The sequence below is a fragment of the Pseudophryne corroboree genome, chromosome 3, assembly GCF_028390025.1.
Source record: "Pseudophryne corroboree isolate aPseCor3 chromosome 3, aPseCor3.hap2, whole genome shotgun sequence".
Taxonomy (NCBI): domain Eukaryota; kingdom Metazoa; phylum Chordata; class Amphibia; order Anura; family Myobatrachidae; genus Pseudophryne; species Pseudophryne corroboree.
In genome coordinates, this window is record NC_086446.1 from 720850752 (window position 1) to 720873911 (window position 23160).

At 47.4% G+C, this 23160-nt stretch overlaps 1 protein-coding gene across 2 annotated transcripts in view; it reads left to right on the forward strand.

The window, feature by feature from the left end:
* BNIP3 (BCL2 interacting protein 3) overlaps window positions 1-23160 on the forward strand; it is a 67971-nt gene that overhangs the window by 16088 nt on the left and 28723 nt on the right. Inside the window, exon 2 of one of the 2 annotated variants that reach the window (XM_063962187.1) lies at window positions 14573-14753. In XM_063962187.1, the coding sequence (XP_063818257.1) occupies window positions 14573-14753 (181 nt within the window). The remainder of the gene's footprint in view (window positions 1-14572; window positions 14754-23160) is intronic. The other variant, XM_063962188.1, reaches the window with a different exon arrangement.

Consider the following 23160-nt stretch of genomic DNA (forward strand, 5'->3'; position numbering starts at 1 on the left):
AATATATATATATATATATATATATATAATTGTATATAATATATATATATATATATATATATATATATATATATATATATATATATATATATAATATTGTATACCACCTACCCGTGGTTTTTTTTTTTCTCTGACGTCCTAGTGGATGCTGGGACTCCGTCAGGACCATGGGGATTAGCGGCTCCGCAGGAGACAGGGCACAAAAATAAAAGCTTTAGGACTAGGTGGTGTGCACTGGCTCCTCCCCCTATGACCCTCCTCCAAGCCTCAGTTAGGTTTTTGTGCCCGTCCGAGCAGGGTGCAATCTAGGTGGCTCTCCTAAAGAGCTGCTTAGAAAAAGTTATTAGGTTTTTTATTTTCAGTGAGTCCTGCTGGCAACAGGCTCACTGCAAACTTAGGGGAGAAGAAGTGAACTCACCTGCGTGCAGGATGGATTGGCTTCTTAGGCTACTGGACATCATTAGCTCCAGAGGGATCGAACACAGGCCCAGCCATGGAGTCCGGTCCCGGAGCCGCGCCGCCGACCCCCTTGCAGATGCCGAAAAGTGAAGAGGTCCAGAAACCGGCGGCAGAAGACTTTTCAGTCTTCATGAGGTAGCGCACAGCACTGCAGCTGTGCGCCATTGTTGTCAGCACACTTCACACCAGCGGTCACTGAGGGTGCAGGGCGCTGGGGGGGGGGGGCGCCCTGGGCAGCAATGATAATACCTTGTTCTGCCTAAAAATACATCACATATAGCCCCTGGGGCTATATGGATGTATTTAACCCCTGCCAGGTCTCACAAACACCGGGAGAAGAACCCGCCGAAATAGGGGGCGGGGCCTATCTCCTCAGCACACGGCGCCATTTTCCTGCACAGCTCCGCTGCGAGGAAGGCTCCCAGGACTCTCCCCTGCACTGCACTACAGAAACAGGGTAAAAAAACAGAGAGGGGGGGCACTTTTTTGGCGATATTGATATATTAAGCTGCTATAAAGGAAACAACACTTCTGTAGGGTTGTTCCTATATATTTATAGCGCTTGGGTGTGTGCTGGCAAACTCTCCCTCTGTCTCCCCAAAGGGCTAGTGGGGTCCTGTCTTCGATAAGAGCATTCCCTGTGTGTCTGCTGTGTGTCGGTACGTGTGTGTCGACATGTATGAGGACGATGTTGGTGTGGAGGCGGAGCAATTGCCGGTAATGGTGATGTCACCCCCTAGGGAGTCGACACCGGAATGGATGGCTTTGTTTATGGAATTACGTGATAATGTCAGCACGTTACAAAAATCAGTTGACGACATGAGACGGCCGGCAAACCAGTTAGTACCTGTCCAGGCGTCTCAGACACCGTCAGGGGCTATAAAATGCCCTTTACCTCAGTCGGTCGACACAGACCCAGACACGGACACCGAATCTAGTGTCGACGGTGAAGAAACAAACGTATTTTCCAGTAGGGCCACACGTTATATGATCACGGCAATGAAGGAGGCTTTGCATATCTCTGATACTGCAAGTACCACAAAAAGGGGTATTATGTGGGGTCAGAAAAAACTACCTGTAGTTTTTCCTGAATCAGAGGAATTGAATGAAGTGTGTGATGAAGCGTGGGTTAACCCCGATAGAAAACTGCTAATTTCAAAGAAATTATTGGCATTATATCCTTTCCCGCCAGAGGTTAGGGCGCGCTGGGAAACACCCCCTAGGGTGGATAAGGCACTCACACGCTTATCAAAACAAGTGGCGTTACCGTCTCCTGAAACGGCCGCCCTCAAGGATCCAGCTGATGGGAGGCTGGAAACTACCCTGAAAAGTATATACACTCATACTGGTGTTATACTGCGACCAGCCATCGCCTCTGCATGGATGTGCAGTGCTGGGGTGGTTTGGTCGGATTCCCTGACTGAAAATATTGATACCCTGGATAGGGACAGTATTTTATTGACTATAGAGCAATTAAAGGATGCTTTTCTTTATATGCGAGATGCTCAGAGGGATATTTGCACTCTGGCATCGAGAGTAAGTACGATGTCCATATCTGCCAGAAGAAGTTTATGGACGCGACAGTGGTCAGGTGATGCGGATTCCAAACGGCATATGGAAGTATTGCCGTATAAAGGGGAGGAATTATTTGGGGTCGGTCTATCGGATTTGGTGGCCACGGCAACAGCCGGGAAATCCACCTTTTTACCTCAGGTCCCCTCCCAACAGAAAAAGACACCGTCTTTTCAGCCGCAGTCCTTTCGTTCCTATAAGAACAAGCGGGCAAAAGGACAGTCATATCTGCCCCGAGGCAAAGGAAGGGGTAAGAGAGTGCACCAAGCAGCTCCCTCCCAGGAGCAGAAGCCCTCCCCGGCTTCTGCAAAGCCCTCAGCATGACGTTGGGGCTTTACAAGCGGACTCAGGGGCGGTGGGGGGTCGACTCAAGAATTTCAGCGCACAGTGGGCTCACTCACAGGTGGACCCCTGGATCCTGCAGGTAGTATCTCAGGGTTACAGGTTGGAATTCGAGAAGTCTCCCCCTCGCCGGTTCCTAAAGTCTGCTCTGCCAACGTCTCCCTCAGACAGGGCGACGGTATTGGAAACCATTCACAAGCTGTATTCTCAGCAGGTGATAGTCAAGGTACCCCTCCTACAACAGGGAAAGGGGTATTATTCCACACTATTTGTGGTACCGAAGCCGGACGGCTCGGTAAGACCTATTCTAAATCTGAAATCTTTGAACCTGTACATACAAAAATTCAAGTTCAAGATGGAGTCACTCAGAGCAGTGATAGCGAATCTGGAAGAAGGGGACTTTATGGTGTCCCTGGACATCAAGGATGCTTACCTGCATGTCCCAATTTGCCCTTCACATCAAGGGTACCTCAGGTTCGTGGTGCAAAACTGTCATTATCAGTTTCAGACGCTGCCGTTTGGATTGTCCACGGCACCTCGGGTCTTTACCAAGGTAATGGCCGAAATGATGTTTCTTCTGCGAAGAAAAGGCGTATTAATTATCACTTACTTGGACGATCTCCTGATAAGGGCAAGGTCCAGAGAACAGCTGGGGGACGTAGTAGCACTAACCCAAGTAGTGCTGCAACAGCACGGGTGGATTCTGAATTTTCCAAAATCTCAATTGACCCCGACGACACGTCTGCTGTTCCTGGGAATGATTCTGGACACGGTTCAGAAAAAGGTGTTTCTTCCGGAGGAGAAAGCCAGGGAGTTATCCGAACTTGTCAGGAACCTCCTAAAACCAGGAAAAGTGTCTGTGCATCAATGCACAAGAGTCCTGGGAAAAATGGTGGCTTCTTACGAAGCGATTCCATTCGGCAGATTCCACGCACAAACTTTTCAGTGGGATCTGCTGGACAAATGGTCCGGATCGCATCTGCAGATGCATCAGCGGATAACTTTGTCTCCACGGACAAGGGTGTCTCTTCTGTGGTGGTTGCAGAGTGCTCATCTGTTAGAGGGCCGCAGATTCGGCATACAGGACTGGGTCCTGGTGACCACGGATGCCAGTCTGAGAGGCTGGGGAGCGGTCACACAGGGAAGAAACTTCCAGGGAGTGTGGTCAAGCCTGGAGATGTCTCTTCACATAAATATACTGGAGCTAAGAGCGATTTACAATGCTCTAAGCCTGGCAAAACCCCTGCTTCAGGGTCAGCCGGTGTTGATCCAGTCGGACAACATCACGGCAGTCGCCCACGTAAACAGACAGGGCGGCACAAGAAGCAGGAGGGCAATGGCAGAAGCTGCAAGGATTCTTCGCTGGGCGGAAGATCATGTGATAGCACTGTCAGCAGTGTTCATTCCGGGAGTGGACAACTGGGAAGCGGACTTCCGCAGCGGACACGATCTACACCCGGGAGAGTGGGGACTTCATCCAGAAGTCTTCCACATGATTGTGAACCGTTGGGAAAAACCAAAGGTGGACATGATGGCGTCCCGCCTCAACAAAAAACTGGACAGGTATTGCGCCAGGTCAAGAGACCCTCAGGCAATAGCTGTGGACGCTCTGGTAACACCGTGGGTGTTCCAGTCAGTGTATGTGTTTCCTCCTCTGCCTCTCATACCAAAAGTACTGAGAATTATACGGCACAGGGGAGTAAGAACGATACTCGTGGCTCCGGATTGGCCAAGAAGAACTTGGTACCCGGAACTTCAGGAGATGCTCACGGAAGATCCGTGGCCTCTACCTCTAAGACGGGACCTGCTTCAGCAGGGACCGTGTCTATTCCAAGACTTACCGCGGCTGCGTTTGACGGCATGGCGGTTGAACGCCGAATTCTAAGGGAAAAAGGCATTCCGGAAGAGGTCATTCCTACACTGGTAAAAGCCAGGAAGGAGGTGACTGCACAACATTATCACCGCATTTGGAAAAAATATGTTGCGTGGTGTGAGGCCAGGAAGGCCCCGACGGAGGAATTTCAACTGGGTCGATTCCTACATTTCCTGCAAACAGGATTGTCTATGGGCCTCAAATTAGGGTCCATTAAGGTTCAAATTTCGGCCCTGTCGATTTTCTTCCAGAAAGAATTGGCTTCAGTTCCTGAAGTCCAGACTTTTGTAAAAGGAGTACTACATATACAGCCCCCGGTTGTGCCCCCAGTGGCTCCGTGGGATCTTAATGTAGTTTTGGATTTTCTCAAATCCCATTGGTTTGAGCCACTCAAATCGGTGGATTTGAAATATCTTACATGGAAAGTAACCATGCTACTGGCCCTGGCTTCAGCCAGGAGAGTGTCAGAATTGGCAGCTTTATCGTATAAAAGCCCATATCTGATTTTCCATTCGGACAGGGCAGAACTGCGGACGCGTCCTCAGTTTCTGCCTAAGGTGGTTTCAGCGTTTCACCTGAACCAGCCTATTGTGGTGCCTGCGGCTACTAGCGATTTGGAGGATTCCAAGTTGCTGGACGTTGTCAGGGCATTGAAAATATATATTTCAAGGACAGCTGGAGTCAGAAAATCTGACTCGCTGTTTATACTGTATGCACCCAACAAGCTGGGTGCTCCTGCTTCTAAGCAGACGATTGCTCGTTGGATTTGTAGCACAATTCAACTTGCACATTCTGTGGCAGGCCTGCCACAGCCTAAATCTATCAAGGCCCATTCCACAAGGAAGGTGGGCTCATCTTGGGCGGCTGCCCGAGGGGTCTCGGCATTACAACTCTGCCGAGCAGCTACGTGGTCGGGGGAGAACACGTTTGTAAAATTCTACAAATTTGATACCCTGGCTAAAGAGGACCTGGAGTTCTCTCATTTGGTGCTGCAGAGTCATCCGCACTCTCCCGCCCGTTTGGGAGCTTTGGTATAATCCCCATGGTCCTGACGGAGTCCCAGCATCCACTAGGACGTCAGAGAAAATAAGATTTTACTTACCGATAAATCTATTTCTCGTAGTCCGTAGTGGATGCTGGGCGCCCATCCCAAGTGCGGATTGTCTGCGATACTTGTACATAGTTATTGTTACATAAAAATCGGGTTGTTATTGTTATGAGCCGTCTGTTCAGAGGCTCCTACGTTTGTCATACTGTTAACTGGGTTCAGATCACAAGTTGTACGGTGTGATTGGTGTGGCTGGTATGAGTCTTACCCGGGATTCATAATCCTTCCTTATTGTGTACGCTCGTCCGGGCACAGTATCCTAACTGAGGCTTGGAGGAGGGTCATAGGGGGAGGAGCCAGTGCACACCACCTAGTCCTAAAGCTTTTATTTTTGTGCCCTGTCTCCTGCGGAGCCGCTAATCCCCATGGTCCTGACGGAGTCCCAGCATCCACTACGGACTACGAGAAATAGATTTATCGGTAAGTAAAATCTTATTTTTTCATTCTTCTTTATACATACTACTATAGTAGCTTACTGTAGCAGTCTGCGGTGCTGTGCTGACCTGACAGTGTCCAGCAGGTCCGTCATCAGTCATTACATAATAAATATATATAGTACCTGTCCGGCTGCAGTACTAGTGATATTATATTGATTTGATTTCATCTCATTATCAATAATTTATCATCCAGTCTAGACTCTATATTATCAGCAGACACAGTACGTTAGTCCACGGCTGTAGCTACCTCTGTGTCGGCACTCGGCAGTCCATCCATAATTGTATACCACCTACCCGTGGTTTTTTTTTTTTCTTTCTTCTTTGTACATACTACTATAGAGTATAGTAGCTTACTGTAGCAGTCTGCGGTGCTGCTGAGCTGACAGTGTCCAGCAGGTCCGTCACCAGTCATCATTACCTAATAAATATATTATCTACCTGTCCGGCTGCAGTACTAGTGATATTATATATACATACATATATATATTGATTTCATCTCATTATCAATCATCCAGTCTATATTAGCAGCAGACACAGTACGTTAGTCCACGTCTGTAGCTACCTCTGTGTCGGCACTCGGCAGTCCATCCATAATTGTATACCACCTACCCGTGTTTTTTTTTTTTTCTTTCTTCTTTGTACATACTACTATAGAGTATAGTTACTCTAGTTACTCTATAGTTACTAGAGTATAGAGTATAGTTATCTTACTCACACAGCTACCTCATTGCGCCTCTTTTTTTCTTTGTGTCATGTGCTGTTTGGGGAGGGTTTTTTGGAAGGGCCATCCTGCGTGACACTGCAGTGCCACTCCTAGATGGGCCCGGTGTTTGTGTCGGCCACTAGGGTCGCTTATCTTACTCACACAGCTACCTCATTGCGCCTCTTTTTTTCTTTGTGTCATGTGCTGTTTGGGGAGGGTTTTTTGGAAGGGCCATCCTGCGTGACACTGCAGTGCCACTCCTAGATGGGCCCGGTGTTTGTGTCGGCCACTAGGGTCGCTTATCTTACTCACACAGCTACCTCATTGCGCCTCTTTTTTTCTTTGCGTCATGTGCTGTTTGGGGAGGGTTTTTTGGAAGGGCCATCCTGCGTGACACTGCAGTGCCACTCCTAGATGGGCCCGGTGTTTGTGTCGGCCACTAGGGTCGCTTATCTTACTCACACAGCTACCTCATTGCGCCTCTTTTTTTCTTTGCGTCATGTGCTGTTTGGGGAGGGTTTTTTGGAAGGGCCATCCTGCGTGACACTGCAGTGCCACTCCTAGATGGGCACGGTGTTTGTGTCGGCCACTAGGGTCGCTTATCTTACTCACACAGCTACCTCATTGCGCCTCTTTTTTTCTTTGCGTCATGTGCTGTTTGGGGAGGGTTTTTTGGAAGGGCCATCCTGCGTGACACTGCAGTGCCACTCCTAGATGGGCACGGTGTTTGTGTCGGCCACTAGGGTCGCTTATCTTACTCACACAGCTACCTCATTGCGCCTCTTTTTTTCTTTGCGTCATGTGCTGTTTGGGGAGGGTTTTTTGGAAGGGCCATCCTGCGTGACACTGCAGTGCCACTCCTAGATGGGCACGGTGTTTGTGTCGGCCACTAGGGTCGCTTAGCTTAGTCATCCAGCGACCTAGGTGCAAATTTTAGGACTAAAAATAATATTGTGAGGTGTGAGGTGTGAGGTATTCAGAATAGACTGAAAATGAGTGGAAATTATGGTTTTTGAGGTTAATAATACTTTGGGATCAAAATGACCCCCAAATTCTATGATTTAAGCTGTTTTTTAGTGTTTTTTAAAAAAAACACCCGAATCCAAAACACACCCGAATCCGACAAAAAAAATTCGGTGAGGTTTTGCCAAAACGCGGTCGAACCCAAAACACGGCCGCGGAACCGAACCCAAAACCAAAACACAAAACCCGAAAAATTTCAAGTGCACATCTCTACTTGAGATCTGATTTGCCAAGTTTTCTAAAAAGTAAAAGTGGAACTGTTGTCAACCAGCCAACTTCCAGCTATGATTTGTAGACCGTACTAGATAAATTATAGCTGGAATATAATTCTATAGGTATTTTAGGAAATCTTCCCCATAGTCCCGAGGTTCTCAAACACGGTCCTCGGGGCTCCCCAACAGTCCAGGTTTTAAGTATATCCATGGCTAAGCACAGGTGGTTAAATCAAATTGACTGAGGTACTAATTAAGGCACCTGTGGCCAAGGATGGATATACTTAAAACCTGGACCGTTGGGGTGCCTTGAGGACTGCGTTTGAGAACCTCTGCCATAGGGGGTAATTCAGATCTGATCGCAGCAGCAAATTTGTTCGCTAGTGGGCAAAACCATGTGCACTGCAGGTGGGGCAGATATAACATGTGCAGAGAGAGTTAGATTTGGGTGGGTTATATTGTTTCTGTGCAGGGTAAATACTGGCTGCTTTATTTTTACACTGCAATTTAGATTTCAGTTTCAACACACCCCACCCAAATCTAAAGGGCCCCATACACTGGGGAGATGTTGGGGGAGATGTGTGCTGACACATCTCTCCCCCTGCTCAGCACAGCGTGATGTGTGCTGAGCGAGGGGGGACGGGGGGCCATTCACGTCACACAGCGCTGAAGTGAGCGACCCGCTAGATTGAGCCAGCATGCAGGCCAATCTAGCGATAGCGCCGCGCATTGCTGTTGCTGTGGGGGGTACACACAGAGAGATCAGTGCTTAACTTCTAAGCAATCTGGTCAGATTGCTTAGATTTTAAGCATGGATCTCTCCGTGAGTACCCCCCTTAACTCTCTCTGCAAATGTTATATCTGCCCCCCCCCCCTGCAGTGCACATGGTTTTGCCCATTAGTTAACAAATTTGCTGCTGCGATGAGATCTGAATTAGGCCCATGGTCCATTAGTTGGACTGCTCTGTCCCCTTAAGTCCTGTCTGTTTACCTAGAGAGGAGATAGGATAGGGACGTCTTTTCGTATGGGCTCAGTGGGCAGTTGCCCAAGGGCCCCAGGAGTATAAGGACCTATGCTGATAGCTGAGGGTCCCCTTTTTCCAGGGGTGCCAGATTTTTAAAAATCGGTTCTGAGGAACTGGAGTTATCAGACTTCAAAGTAGTGGTCCACATCCAAGCCTGTTAATTGCTCTTCCTTGCCAGATATCTCAGGTTCTGTCTGACTTAGAGTTTTTCTGAGGGTATACTCCAAAAGCTGGGGCTCTCCTCTTTCGGTGGACACTGGCAGCTTGTCTCTACTATGCCCAGAACCAGATATATCAGCCAGAGCCGTAACTAGGTGTGTGCCGATGGTGCCTTGCCCACAGCGCAAATGCACTGAGGGTGCACCATCGGGCATCACACCCGCACGGCTGCTAGCTCCGGGTCCAGACTCACTGCTGAAGGCAGCGCCGCCTGCATCCCGCTGAAGCCGCCACCCGCCCACCTGCCTGCCTGTGTCCCGCTGAAGCCGCCGCCCGCCCGCCTGTGTCCCGCTGAAGCCGCCACCACACGCCCACCTGTGTCCCGCTGAAGCCACCGCCCGCCTGCGTCCCGCTGAAGCCGCCGTTGCTGGCACCGCTGTGGCTGAGGTGTGTGTCAGGCTGCTCTTCTCATTGGCCAGCTCAGCCCCCCTCCCCTGCAATTCGGGAGAGACGTCACATGATGACGTCAGACATCTCTCCCACACTGCCCTGTGCCCTGCCCCTACTGCTGCACAGCGAGGAGCTGCCGAGCTGGTATGGTTGAGGAAGGAGAAGAGATCCAGAGCCTCTAGAAGAGCCGGTGCTGCTGACTGTGACGCTGTCTGCCGTAATGTGTAAAAAGGGGACGCTGTCTGGCGTAATATGTAAAAAGGGGACGCTGTCTGGCGTAATATGTAAAAAGGGGATGCCGTCTGGCGTAATGTGTAAAAAGGGGGACTCTGTCTGCTGTAATGTGTAAAAGGGGCTCTACTTGGTGTAGTGGCACTACTGTGAGGCGTAATTTGAATAATGGAGACTATTGTGCTCCGTAGTATGAATTGGTATTATTTTGTGGCCACACCACCTCCCTATGAGGCCACGCCCCTAATTTTTTGGCGCAAGCCCAAGGTGCGCACTGCCCATATTTTACATAAGGGGGGCGCCAATGCCGTTTATTTCACACAGCGCTAAAATGTCTAGTTACGGCACTGATATCAGTCCCTGCTCCAGCTCCACACACCTGGCATGCAGTTTTATATTTTCGTTGGTGGATTGCTCCGGCTCATGTTACTCTGATCCCCAAGTCCCCAGTACCTCCTGAACGCTGCACGCTGCCCTCCCACCTGAAAATGATGAATATTAGGCAAACTCCGCTCTCCACCTCTGCGTATTAAAACATGCATTTGTTAATACAGTGCTGCCTTGCTTTAGTATTGAGTTTTGGACATCTGACAGTTTGCCATTATGTTGAATTGCAGATAGGATACACTCCTCCTCTCTGGATACAAATACCCCTTGATTATACCAAATGGAGTCAGATTATTGCATAGCAAAAATGCAGTGGAATCACTGGCCGGGAGATATAATCCTAGATAAATGGATGCTATAATAATAACAACAACTGGTAATAACCTCCCAGAATATATGTTGGCACACAGGCTTGTTTATGCCAAAGAAGCACAGCGATGCAGACTGTAGTATTTCCTGGTTTACATTATTGCTAGTCAGGTAGCAAGCTGTTATACAGGGTGATTCAAAAGTCACAGTACACCCTTTTGTTTCAAAAACTGTGCAGGAAATGGGAAAACTGAATACTCCAGTAAGGTATGGGTGAGGTGGGCTATCTTTTAGGGCACAGGTTCTCAAACTCGGTCCTCAGGACCCCACACAGTGCATGTTTTGCAGGTTTCCTCACAGAATCACAAAAGAAATAATTAGCTCCACCTGTGGACCTTTTAAAATGTGTCAGTGAGTAATTAATACACCTGTGCACAATACTTGCCTACTTTTTGCATTTCGGCATACCTCCCAACTGTCCCGATTTTCGCGGGACAGTCCCGTTTTTTTGAGACTGTCCCGCTGTCCCACCCGCGGGCCGCAGTGTCCCGCGGTGGGGCAGTTGGGAGGCTCCTGTCATCGGTGAATAGACGCTGTGCGCATGCGCACAGCGTCTATTTAGTGAAGACAGGGAGAGGGGGCATGCCAGCAGCTCACAGAGCGCTGGTCATGCCCCCTTTAGTGATGAAAAACGGGAAGTGACTCACGATCGCGGCAGTGCCGCGAGGGCACGCACCCTTTCGGTTAGGTCACACCCCTTTTTGGGCACGGACGCGATTCGCGCTCGCAGGAGTCCCGCTTATTGGTGCCAGAATGTTGGGAGGTATGTTTCAGGGAGATGTGAAAGTAACACCTATCAGCGCGGACGTGTACTGCTACATCTGAGATGCGTGTCATGAAAATTACTTACATCCAAATGTAAATGAGCCCCAAAGTTAGTAAGATCTATTTGTTGAAGAAAAGACTCTTATATTTTGCAGGATTTGTTTGTGTATTGTGTTTTACAAGAGCTTCCACATACTGTAAGTGGCCATAGGGATCGTTGTGCCTTATAACCAATGCAAGGAATGGCACTAATGATCCCATTTGAATGTATATATCTGATTTATTTTTTCCCCTCAAGAATGTAACAGCTGCATAATGGGGATAAGGTAGAATCAGGGAGATTGCTGGACTATTCAGGGAGTGAGGGAGATTGCTGCTATTTCAGGGAGTCTCCTGCAGAATGAGGGAGGGTAGGCAACTATGCTGTGCACCTGCTGGATTACCTGCAAAACATGCACTGTGTGGGGTCCTGAGGACCGAGTTTAAGAACCTGTGTTTTAGGGTATGTACCGAACATGGGCACCATCTTGAAATCGGCCATCTTGAATCTGTCAGTTTTTTCAAATGGAAACGGGGTCGTGTAACATGCCAAACAACATCAGATTTGAAATAGCAGTTATGGTTCAAAAGTTACAACACTTTTTTTGTTGCAGGTAACTGAAGATGGCTTTGACAAAAGAGGAGAGACTTGAGGTCATTTTGATGTCTGGAGAACGAAGTTTCCATGTCATAGCTGCAGATTTTAACAACCGGCACCCAGAAAGACCTCCAATTTCACATAACACTGTCAGGTGCCTAATTTCCAAATTCAGAGAAACTGGGACTGTGGCTGACAAGTCACGGAGTGGTTGTTCAAAAAGTGCTACTGATGAGACAACATCAACAATAGTTTTGGCATCCTTCGTGAAGAGCCGAAACCATTGTTGAGGTTGTCTCGTCAGTAGCACTTTTTGGACGACCACTCTGAGACTTTTCAGCCACATTCCCAGTTTCTCGGAATTTGGAAATTAGGCACCTGACAGTGTTATGTGAAATTGGAGTTCTTTCTTGGTGCCGGTTGTTAAAATCTGCATTGGGCTGAATGAAGGGGCCCTGCTCCATGACTTCCAGGGTGGTAGGGGGTGTTTATATGAGATATTTAACTGTATAGCGCATCTACATGTTACTACTTAAATAACCACTAAATGGATAATCCTATAATTACAAATACAGAACAATACCGCTATGTGCCAGGATACTTTACGGTGCATGATATCTATTCCCATTTCCGCTGCGCGAATCGGAACATACCCCAAAAATAAGTTCCCCCTGAAAACATCTGTGCACCCATTCTCTACAAAGTGCAATAAATTTAATGAGATGAACAGAAACGACCTCCAAACCTTTCAATAGCCACTGAGAATCTAGGCTGCCCCACTCAAGTCAGGACAGATTGGAGATATGATATAGTGTCAACACATTACCCAGCTCTTTCTAGTGTTTACCTGTTTACGTCAGTCCCTGGCCCCAGCGAAGCTTGTGATCTCAGTTCTGCCACACAAACAACGCACACACAACACTGACTCCAACCATAGATCAGGCAAACACTCCAATCTCTTTCATTAGCTAATGAGTTAAATATTTCTAGATCTGTTGGGGTGGGGGCTCCTTTCTAGTAACAGATCATATGGTATTGCTATATTTATCTGAACCTTTGTTCTCTTGCCTCCTGTGCGAGGTGAAAACAAATGCCGTGTGACTGGCAGTCACTTGATTTCCACATAGAGCACAATACAGTTACCCTGAGTGGAAAGATGGCTGTGATAAAATAAAGTATGTGCGTTGATGACGTGACACTTGTTCTTTTAGTTCTAGGTAAATATTGGAATGGTTAATAATAAAACTGATGATGCTTGTCCTGAAACTTGAACCTAAGTAACCTTTTAGGGTGTCTGTGTGTTGTTGTATTGCATATAACGTATACTCGCATCCTGCGCATAGTGTATGCGGCCATAGTGGGGGCTGTTCCAATGTTCCCCAAACTACTTCCCAACTTCTACTTGTCAACGTTCTAACAAAGTTTCCAGGGACACTCATTTGCTGAGTCGGTGCAGCCACGGAACGTCACAAGCTGGTGGAACTTGGAACACTACAATTCCCATCATCTCCTATTGACAGAATTTGATTATCATGCAGTTTTTTTAAAGTTGAATTACTTCTGTACAATAAGTCATACTCGCCTAGTCTCCCGGAACATCTGGAAGACTCCCTCCCGCACCCACCCTGGGCGGGCCGATTTGATCTACCTTTTGTAGGCACATGTACCATACGTATTCATTAACAAGGTTTTAAGACTCCTTTTATTGCCAGTAATGAAAAATAGGCACATTTCCAGGGTCCAAAAATTTCAGGAATCTTTTAGGAGGACAGTTAGCAACTATGCTGCATGTTAGAGATGACCAAGGTAGGTCCTGGCAGAAACAGCAATTTTTGAACAAGTGTGGTGGACCGGAGATTGAATCTTCAATTTCCAGGCTTTGCATCATAATTCCATTGACTGCCACTCTGGTAGCCAATCTTGGTATTGTGCTGAATTTATAATCTATGCCTCGAGATGGGATTTCAGTGGTCAATTCATTCTGCGGCGTTGTGAGGTTGGGAGAGTACTGGGAACAGTTACGACCACATTCTGCCAGTGAAATCTCACTCCTACTTATCTGGTTAATTTGGGTTCATTAGGAGTTTCGGTTGCAATATGTCAAAATAAGAGATAAAGGAGAGGGGGGGGGGGGGGGTTTATCAAATCTTGGAGAGAGATGAAGTGTGGACGTTGCCTATAGCAACCAATTAGATTCTACCAGTTAGCTTCTGGCATTTTAAAATCTGTGCTAAAGAAAATGACAGAAGCTGGTTTCTATCAGAATCAACTTTATTGGCCAGGTATACTTGCGTATACTAGGGATTTGTTTTCGGTTTAAAGTGCAGCAGCCACGGAGGGAAAAAGTAAGCAAGGAGAGGGGGAACATGTGCAGTCTTCAGATAAAAGAACCATAAGGGACACAGTGTTCATTACATGCAGAAGAATAGAATAGAGCGACTGGGCGGTCTACCAGTTGGCCGGTTGGCCAGGAGTTCAGCAAGTGGAACCTCTTTACTTTATCTCTCTCCGAGATATAACTCTTCAAAAACTATTTTAACTGGATACAAGTGGGTCTATGAGGGGAATGGAAGCTCCCCCTAAGCACGTTTTGTGATATCACTGCATTTTAATAGATACTGGCTAAACATGTAAAGTATGTAGACCAGGCCTGGTCGGAGGGAAGGTATGCTGGGACTTGTAGTTTCACAACAGATGGAGAGCCACAAGTTGGCCAGTTCTGGTGTAGACAATGGGTCTTGCTTTTGCACAGAATTCAGAATAATGTTATCGTCTTGTGTTATATTCAACTTTAACAATTCCCTCTCCTCCTCCGGCCAGCAGGTTCCTGGGTAGAGCTGCATTTCAGCAACAATGGTAATGGGGGCACGGCTCCGCTTGTGGGCCAGGAGCAAGTGCCCGCCTCAATCTCCAATTACAATGGCGATATGGAAAAGATACTTTTGGATGCCCAGCATGAGTCTGGAAGAAGTAGTTCCAGAGAGAGCTCCAATTGCGACAGGTCTGTATCACATAGTAGTTACTGCCGTTTCTGGGCTATAATCTAGAGGTAAACGATAATCTTACCACAGATATCCTTGTGTATTGCAGTCCCGTGGTGTTCCGGAAGCGTTAGAAATCACCACTGCATATTCCCAACTGTTCTTCCTGCTCCTGAATAATTCTTTTGTTCTTTGAGTATGATCGTTAATGACGCACAAAGGTGTTGCGTCTTATGGGATTACCGCTAAACCATCCACATTGTAGGCCATACTCTTGAGTTTAATGCTGCGAATGATGATGCACAAGATGGTAATGCGGCGTCTGTAGACGCTGCAAGTGGGCGTCTCAGTTCTTGCACATTCAGACACATGGATTTGCGCCGGGGAAAGGCGTTGTCGCGGCATTACGATAAAGACTCAGATGTTCCTGCGGCAAAAGAGTCTGAAATTTGGCCTTAAGGAAGGGCATGCTGTGGTATAAGCTGTTCATAGACATATACAGATAGCTGTGCAGACTATCAGATATTCCAAGCAGACCAGTGGTGGAATCAATATGTTAGATTTGAAGGAAAGTTGGGAGTGGAGCACGTAGGAGAGATCTGAACCTAATCGCTGATCCTCTAAGAGAGCGAGATTGGTGAGGATGTATGTTAAACTGTTTCAGCTCATTGCTGGTACAGATTAGAATCGCTGCAAGGAAACTTCATTTTATTGACCCCTCTCTCTGTGAAGTCTCAGCACCTACCACCTGGCAGTGCATTACATGTCAGTTTTCAGGACTTCAACGTAGGGAATCTGGAAGTGATATCCCCCTGTGAGGGGGATTAGATTTGGTGTGGTGCAGATGTAGCCACGCTCACCGTTGCTGTGATGCGTACGCAAGGGCATACTCATCGCAACGAGCTGCAGGGTACGCCACGCTGCAACTAACTAATCGCAGCCGGCACTCGCCCCATAGAAATCTATGGCATGTGTGTGCGAAAGTTTTCGTGCGCCCGTTCCGCGATGCGCATGGATGGATGAGCGTGGCTAGATCTGTATAATAGCTCTTCACTGTCTGGGTAGATAGTCAAATAGCAAAAGGGTTGGTTGTGGGGGTAGAAAGCGCACTAGGCTAATCTTAATTATTGTTCATTCACAATGGGAAAAACAAATTAATTTTCTCTGACGTCCTAAGTGGATGCTGGGACTCCGTAAGGACCATGGGGAATAGCGGCTCCGCAGGAGACTGGGCACAACTAAAGAAAGCTTTTGGTCTAACTGGTGTGCACTGGCTCCTCCCACTATGACCCTCCTCCAGACTTCAGTTAGAATCTTGTGCCCGGCTGAGCTGGATGCACACTAGGGGCTCTCCTGAGCTCCTAGAAAAGAAAGTATATTTAGGTTTTTTATTTTCAGTGAGACCTGCTGGCAACAGACTCACTGCTACGAGGGACTAAGGGGAGAAGAAGCAAACCTACCTGATTGGAGATAGTTTGGGCTTCTTAGGCTACTGGACACCATTAGCTCCAGAGGGATCGAACACAGGACCCGACCTCGATCGTTCGGTCCCGGAGCCGCGCCGCCGTCCCCCTTACAGAGCCAGAAGCATGAAGATGGTCCTGAAAATCGGCGGCAGAAGACTTCGGTCTTCAACAAGGTAGCGCACAGCACTGCAGCTGTGCGCCATTGCTCCTCATGCACACTTCACACTCCGGTCACTGATGGGTGCAGGGCGCTGGGGGGGGGGCGCCCTGAGCAGCAATATGAATACCTTGGCTGGCAAAAAATCACAATATATAGTCCCAGAGGCTATATATGTGATAAATACCCCTGCCAGAATCCATAAAAAAAGCGGGAGAAAAGTCTGCCAAAAAAGGGGCGGGGCTATCTCCCTCAGCACACTGGCGCCATTTTTCCCTCACAGCTCCGCTGGAAGGATCGCTCCCTGGCTCTCCCCTGCAGTTTCAAGCATCAAAAGGGTAAAAAAGAGAGGGGGGGCACTAAATTTAGGCGCAGCAATATATATATATATATATATATATATATATAAGCAGCTATAAGGGAAAACACTCAGTTATAGTGTTAATCCCTGTGTTATATAGCGCTCTGGTGTGTGCTGGCATACTCTCTCTCTGTCTTTGTGGGGTCCTGTCCTCTGTCAGAGCATTCCCTGTGTGTGTGCGGTGTGTCGGTACGGCTGTGTCGACATGTTTGATGAGGAGGCTTACGTGGAGGCGGAGCAGATGCCGATAAATGTGATGTCACCCCCTGCGGGGTCGACACGAGTGGATGGTTATGTGGAAGGAATTACGCGACCGTGTCGACTCCTTACATAAAAGGTTTGACGACATACCAAATATGGGACAGCCGGCTTCTCAGCCTGTGCCTGCCCAGGCGTCTCAAAAGCCATCAGGGGCTCTAAAACGCCCGCTACCTCAGATGGCAGACACAGATGTCGACACAGATACTGACTCCAGTGTCCACGACGATGAGACTAATGTAACTTCCAATAGGGCCACACGTTACATGATTGAGGCAATGAAAAATGTGTTGCATATTTCTGATGTTACCCCAGGTACCACAAAAAAGGGTATTATGTTTGGAGAGAAAAAACTACCAGTAGTTTTTCCTCCATCTGAGGAATTAAATGAAGTGTGTGAAGAAGCGTGGGCTTCCCCCGATAAGAAACTGGTAATTTCTAAAAGGTTACTAATGACGTACCCTTTCCCGCCAGAGGATAGGTGACGTTGGGAAACATCCCCTAGGGTGGATAAAGCGCTCACACGCTTGTCAAAGAAGGTGGCACTACCGTCTCCGGATACGGCCGCCCTAAAGGAACCTGCTGATAGAAAGCAGGAGGCTATCCTGAAGTCTGTATATACACACACAGGTATTATACTGAGACCAGCTATTGCTTCAGCATGGATGTGCAGTGCTGCAGCTGCGTGGTCAGATTCCCTGTCGGAAAATATTGATACCCTAGACAGGGACACTATATTGCTAACCGTAGAGCATATTAAAGACGCAGTCTTATACATGAGAGATGCACAGAGGGATATTTGCCGGCTGGCATCTAAAATAAGTGCAATGTCCATTTCTGCCAGGAGAGGGTTATGGACTCGGCAGTGGACAGGTGATGCAGATTCTAAAAGGCACATGGAAGTTTTGCATTATAAGGGTGAGGAGTTGTTCGGGGATGGTCTCTCGGACCTCGTTTCCACAGCAACAGCTGGGAAGTCTACATTTTTACCCCATGTTCCCTCACAGCCAAAGAAAGCACCGTATTATCAGGTACAGTCCTTTCGGCCCCATAAGGGCAAGCGGGTTAAAGGCGCGTCTTTTCTGCCCAGAGGCAGAGGTAGAGGGAAAAAGCTGCAGCATACAGCCAGTTCCCAGGAGCAAAAGTCCTCCCCCGCTTCCTCCAAGTCCACCGCATGACGCTGGGGCTCCACAGGCGGAGCCAGGTACGGTGGGGGCCCGTCTGAAAAACTTCAGCAATCAGTGGGCTCGCTCACGGGTGGATCCCTGGATCCTTCAAGTAGTATCTCAGGGGTACAAGCTGGAATTCGAGACGTCTCCCCCCGCCGTTTCCTCAAATCTGCCTTGCCAACAACTCCCTCAGGCAGGGAGGCAGTGTTAGAGGCAATTCACAAGCTGTATTCCCAGCAGGTGATAGTCAAAGTGCCCCTACTTCAACAAGGACGGGGTTACTATTCCACAATGTTTGTGGTACCGAAACCGGACGGTTCGGTGAGACCCATTTTAAATTTGAAATCCTTGAACACATATATAAAAAAATTCAAGTTCAAGATGGAATCGCTCAGGGCGGTTATTGCAAGCCTGGACGAGGGGGATTACATGGTATCACTGGACATCAAGGATGCTTACCTGCATGTCCCCATTTACCATCCTCACCAGGAGTACCTCAGATTTGTGGTACAAGACTGCCATTACCAATTCCAGACGTTCCCGTTTGGTCTGTCCACGGCTCCGAGGGTATTTACCAAGGTAATGGCCGAAATGATGATACTCCTTCGAAAGAAGGGAGTTTTAATTATCCCGTACTTGGATGATCTGTCATCTCTAGTCAGAGGCCTCCTAAAACCAAAACAGGTGTCGGTGCATCACTGCACGCGGATCCTGGGAAAGATGGTAGCTTCCTATGAAGCAATTCTATTCGGCAGGTTCCATGCAAGAACCTTTCAGTGGGACCTGTTGGACAAGTGGTCCGGATCGCATCTTCAGATGCATCGGCTGATAACCCTGTCTCCAAGGACCAGGGTGTCTCTGCTGTGGTGGCTGCAAAGTGCTCATCTTCAAGAGGGCCGCAGATTCGGCATACAGGACTGGGTCCTGGTGACCACGGATGCCAGCCTTCGAGGCTGGGGGGCAGTCACACAGGGAAAAAACTTCCAAGGACTATGGTCAAGTCAGGAGACTTCCCTACACATAAATATTCTGGAACTGAGGGCCATTTTCAATGCCCTAAGTCAGGCAAAACCCCTGCTTCAAAACCAGCCGGTACTGATCCAGTCAGACAACATCACGGCAGTCGCCCATGTAAACCGACAGGGCGGCACAAGAAGCAGGACGGCGATGGCAGAAGCCACAAGGATTCTCCGATGGGCGGAAACTCACGTGTTAGCACTGTCAGCAGTGTTCATTCCGGGAGTGGACAACTGGGAAGCAGACTTCCTCAGCAGACACGACCTCCACCCGGGAGAGTGGGGACTTCATCCGGAAGTCTTCCAACTGATTGTAAACCGTTGGGAAAAGCCACAGGTGGACATGATGGCGTCCCGCCTAAACAAAAAGCTAGAAAGATATTGCGCCAGGTCGAGAGACCCTCAGGCGATAGCTGTGGACGCTCTAGTGACACCGTGGGTGTACCGGTCGGTTTATGTGTTCCCTCCTCTTCCTCTCATACCAAAGGTACTGAGGATAATAAGGAGAAGAGGAGTAAGAACTATACTCATTGTTCCGGATTGGCCAAGAAGAGCTTGGTACCCGGAACTTCAAGAAATGATCTCAGAGGACCCATGGCCTCTGCCGCTCAGACAGGACCTGCTGCAGCAGGGTCCCTGTCTGTTCCAAGACTTACCGCGGCTGCGTTTGACGGCATGGCGGTTGAACACCGGATCCTGAAGGAAAAGGGCATTCCGGAGGAAGTCATTCCTACGCTGATTAAAGCTAGGAAAGAAGTGACCGCAAACCATTATCACCGCATTTGGCGAAAATATGTTGCGTGGTGTGAGGCCAGGAAGGCCCCAACGGAGGAATTTCAGCTGGGCCGTTTTCTGCACTTCCTACAGTCAGGGGTGACTATGGGCCTCAAATTGGGTTCCATTAAGGTCCAGATTTCGGCTCTATCGATTTTCTTCCAGAGAGAACTGGCTTCACTACCTGAAGTTCAGACTTTTGTTAAGGGAGTGCTGCATATTCAGCCCCCTTTTGTGCCTCCAGTGGCACCTTGGGATCTCAACGTGGTGTTGGATTTCCTAAAGTCACATTGGTTTGAGCCACTTAAAACCGTGGAATTGAAATATCTCACGTGGAAAGTGGTCATGTTGTTGGCCTTGGCCTTGGCCTCGGCCAGGCGTGTATCAGAATTGGCGGCTTTGTTATGTAAAAGCCCTTATCTGATTTTCCATATGGATAGGGCAGAATTGAGGACCCGTCCCCAGTTTCTCCCTAAGGTGGTATCAGCTTTTCATCTGAACCAACCTATCGTGGTGCCTGCGGCTACAAAAGACTTGGAGGCTTCCAAGTTGTTGGACGTAGTCGGGGCCCTGAAAATTTATGTTTCCAGGACAGCTGGAGTCAGAAAGACTGACTCGCTATTTATCCTGTATGCGCCCAACAAGTTGGGTGCACCTGCTTCAAAGCAGACTATTGCTCGCTGGATCTGTAGTACGATTCAGCTTGCACATTCTGCGGCTGGACTGCCGCATCCTAAATCAGTGAAAGCCCATTCCACAAGGAAGGTGTGCTCTTCTTGGGCGGCTGCCCGAGGGGTCTCGGCTCTACAACTTTGCCGAGCAGCTACTTGGTCGGGGTCAAACACATTTGCTAAATTCTACAAGTTTGACACCCTGGCTGAGGAGGACCTAGAGTTTGCCCATTCGGTGCTGCAGAGTCATCCGCACTCTCCCGCCCGTTTGGGAGCTTTGGTATAATCCCCATGGTCCTTACGGAGTCCCAGCATCCACTTAGGACGTCAGAGAAAATAAGAATTTACTCACCGGTAATTCTATTTCTCGTAGTTCGTAGTGGATGCTGGGCGCCCATCCCAAGTGCGGATTGTCTGCAATACTTGTATATAGTTATTGTTTAACTAAAGGGTTATTGTTGAGCCATCTGTTGAGAGGCTCAGTTGTTGTCATACTGTTAACTGGGTATTGTATCACGAGTTATACGGTGTGATTGGTGTGGCTGGTATGAGTCTTACCCGGGATTCAAAATCCTTCCTTATTGTGTCAGCTCTTCCGGGCACAGTATCCTAACTGAGGTCTGGAGGAGGGTCATAGAGGGAGGAGCCAGTGCACACCAGGTAGTCTAAAGCTTTCTTTTAGTTGTGCCCAGTCTCCTGCGGAGCCGCTATTCCCCATGGTCCTTACGGAGTCCCAGCATCCACTACGGACTACGAGAAATAGAATTACCGGTGAGTAAATTCTTATTTACACTACATAATTATGAAGTCGGCGGTGCACCCTAAAGTTGTAAGGTTAGATCACATGAAGTAAAAAAGGAAAGACAACTCTTTTTGGTGGGCACTCTTACAATAACTTAACTTTTAATGTATCAACAAAGACTTACACTGACATACTCACATATAACATTTAATTAAAAAGCAATCTCTGGTGTTTGCAGCTAGGCCTAACAAAATGTATCCATGTTGAATTGTAACCTTCTATGTTGGAATCATTTTAGTTGATACAAATTCCTCTTTATAGGACTTAAATCACATTACTAAAAATAGTAACTGTTGCACATTCACAGCCTGCCAAAAGGGAAAAGGGAAACAATTGCCAATTGTACCTTTCTTCCATAAGATTTAATGGAGTAGAATATTATTCCTTGATCCCAAATTTAGATAATTGGCTATAAAAGTTGGTTGTGATACAATATCAAAAATGGTATTAATGATTTATTCTTACCAATAGAAGATACACATGTGCTTGAGTGTGGAAAGAGGAAAAAGAGAGAGGAAATGAGAAATATTGAAGGAAGGTGGGAAACTGAGGTGACAAGTGCCTGGTTTCTGCTTTTGAAAATCTGCTGTAAAGCATCGAATTTTCAATGAGAGAGCCACCTGGAGCACCTACACTGTTCCCAAGACCTGTATCTGCTGTTAACTCTTGATATGCCCTAATTGGGGCAATGGTTAATGAGAGTACAGGGGAGAGGTCCCTAGCAAAAATAAGACACCTATATTGCTCAAATAAATTGGCCCATTGAAATAGATATATATAGAAATCAAAATTATTAAATTATTGTGACCATCATATCACGATACAACAATTCAATTAATGTGACTGTCATGTCACCATTGAATGATTAACATCCCTGGATAGCAGTCAGAATAAGGATAATCCTTACGATTTGATAAATAGTATAAAGCACAAATATAAAAATAAGTGAATATGTAATCTGGGAAATTTATAGATTTCATATGCATAGATAGTCAATAGCTCAACAGCATATGGTCAACATGCATTAGGTGACGTATAAAAGGTCAACAGGGTGAAAATGTCGACATGACAATTTTGACTTAAAAAATGGTTGACACAAGTTTTTTTGCCAAATATTGTAGATTTTATGTGACTGCCATCAGTACAAACGTAGACCCTCGCAAGCTCATTCCGCTCACCATGCTTCGAGCAAGATTACTATTCCCACTCAATACCTACGTGGATAGTAAATTAAGCAACTGTGGAAAACCTAAAAACCATGTGTCGATCATTGTCATGTCGTCATTTTGAACCTGTTGACCTTTCATACCTGACGACCTAATGCATCATATGGTGTCGGCCTATTAACTGTCTACCTAGACATTGTAGATCTATTATCCGGATACCATTAGATTTGGCCACAATTCCACACTGTTCACTAGTCTACTTTTCAGAGAAGAGGGTATGTGTTCGTACTTTGATTTGTAGTTATTGCTGGTAAGTATACTGTAAGATGTTAATTACATGCCACAGTTCCCACACCAGCGTATTTACCTACTCTACTACTTCTGGAATATCCGGAGAATCATGAGTTTCGGGAAGTCTTCCCATACTTACAACAGAGTAGAAACCCTCCCGGATTTGTCTACTACGCAGTATTCTGGGGCAATGCTGAAGTGTAAAACTGAGTGCCAGACTTGCAGTCTCCTTGGTAACAAGATTGTTCTATACAGATTGGTGGTATCCGTTAATGAACTTCTGGGCCAGTGGATCT